Source organism: Chaetura pelagica, unplaced genomic scaffold (genome assembly GCF_000747805.2).
Source record: "Chaetura pelagica isolate M959 unplaced genomic scaffold, ChaPel_1.0 scaffold625, whole genome shotgun sequence".
Classification (NCBI taxonomy): Eukaryota; Metazoa; Chordata; class Aves; order Apodiformes; family Apodidae; genus Chaetura; species Chaetura pelagica.
Window position 1 is genome coordinate 1,454,709 of NW_009953499.1, and position 1,410 is coordinate 1,456,118.

General features: G+C 60.5%; 1 protein-coding gene across 1 annotated transcript in view; it reads right to left on the bottom strand.

Moving 5' to 3' along the window:
* The window catches only part of LOC104390240 (cytochrome b561), an 11,383-nt gene that overhangs the window by 478 nt on the left and 9,495 nt on the right, over positions 1 to 1,410 (bottom strand). The window contains exons 2-4 of the mRNA XM_009999345.1: positions 1,283 to 1,386; positions 741 to 898; positions 21 to 107 (exon numbers count right to left, since the gene is read on the bottom strand). Of these exons, the coding sequence (XP_009997647.1) occupies positions 21 to 107; positions 741 to 898; positions 1,283 to 1,386 (349 nt within the window). The remainder of the gene's footprint in view (positions 1 to 20; positions 108 to 740; positions 899 to 1,282; positions 1,387 to 1,410) is intronic.

A 1,410-nucleotide genomic window follows, 5' to 3' on the forward strand; every position in this document is an offset into this window, starting at 1 on the left:
AGTCGTCCCGCGTCAAGACGTAGCCCACGACCAGCCCAAAGGCCACCAGCAGCACCCCCAGGGTATTGGCCAGGACACCCTCAGGCACAAAGTGGCTGTACGAGTCCCTGTGGGAGTGGAGAGGGATGATCAAGCCTCCAGGTTCTGGTGGCCTGTCCATTCCGTGGCTAGGACCTTCTCATCCTCTGAGCACATACCCTGGGAAAGGTCCCTTTTCCCCAAAAAACAGAGCAAGAGGGGAGTGCCCAGGTCCTGCTTGCTTTTGTGGTGACAGCAGAGAAAACATGGCAGAGTCCTTCATTGGGGCTGGAGGCAGCTCAGCAGCTCCCCTGCCAGATCTGCTACCCCAGCACAGGGAGGTGGCTCCTGGGGTGCCCAATTGCCATGTCCCCACGGTGCTGGTGCTGGGGGGGCTCGGTGTGCAGCTGGGGCCACCTGGGCCATCACCATGTCCTCCAGCTGTGAGGACAGAGGTCCTGGGGACAGAAGTGTCCCAGGGAGTTCTGAAAACACCTGGCTGTGGAGGGGTCTTGACCCCAGAGCAAACTGTCACAGGACCTGGCTCTTGTTAAACATCATCTAGGAAGTGACTCAGCAGCAGCAGAACTAAAGTCCTCAGAGGGACATTTAATGGCCTTGGGGGACACACACACACATTTAATAGCCATGAAACCACAGGCTGAGCAGGGAGCAGGGACTGGATCAGCTCTTTGCTGGGAGGTCAAGGAGGGGGGTCTCACCTGATGTTGAAGAGGAGCATCTCGGTGATGCCCAGCAGGCAAACGGCGATGGACAAGGTGAAGAGGGCAATGCCAAAGAAGACGTGGTGGGGCTTGTACCGGCTGCGCAGCCAGAAGGAGGCACCAGGGAGCAGGAAGAAACCGCAGCCCAGGAGCCACTGCGGGGACACGGGGGGGCTAATGGGGTGCTGTGGGGTCCCCTTCCCCACCCCACCTTGTCTCTCCATCCCCAGCCCTCTATCCCTGTCTCTGCATCCGTGTCCCTCCATCCCTGTCTCTCCATCCCCAGCCCTCTATCCCTGTCCCTCCATCCCTGTCCCTCCATCCCTGTCCCTCCATCCTTGTCTCTCCATCCCTGTCCCTCCATCCCTGTCCCTCCATCCTTGTCTCTCCATCCCTGTCCCTCCATCCCTGTCCCTCCATCCTTGTCTCTCCATCCCCTGCCCTCCATCCCTGTCCCTCTATCCCTGTCCCTCCATCCCTGTCCCTCCATCCCCGCCCTCTCTCCCTGTCCCTGCATCCCAGGGGTCCCCAGCCCTCACCTGCAGGAGGTAGAGCACGAAGGCAGCCATCCCACACCAGCTGTGCAGGCTGTACATGTCGGGGATGCCCTTGGTCCGGTGGGACTCGAAGACGGCGACGATGCCTGGAGAGAGGAAGGAGCAGGTGA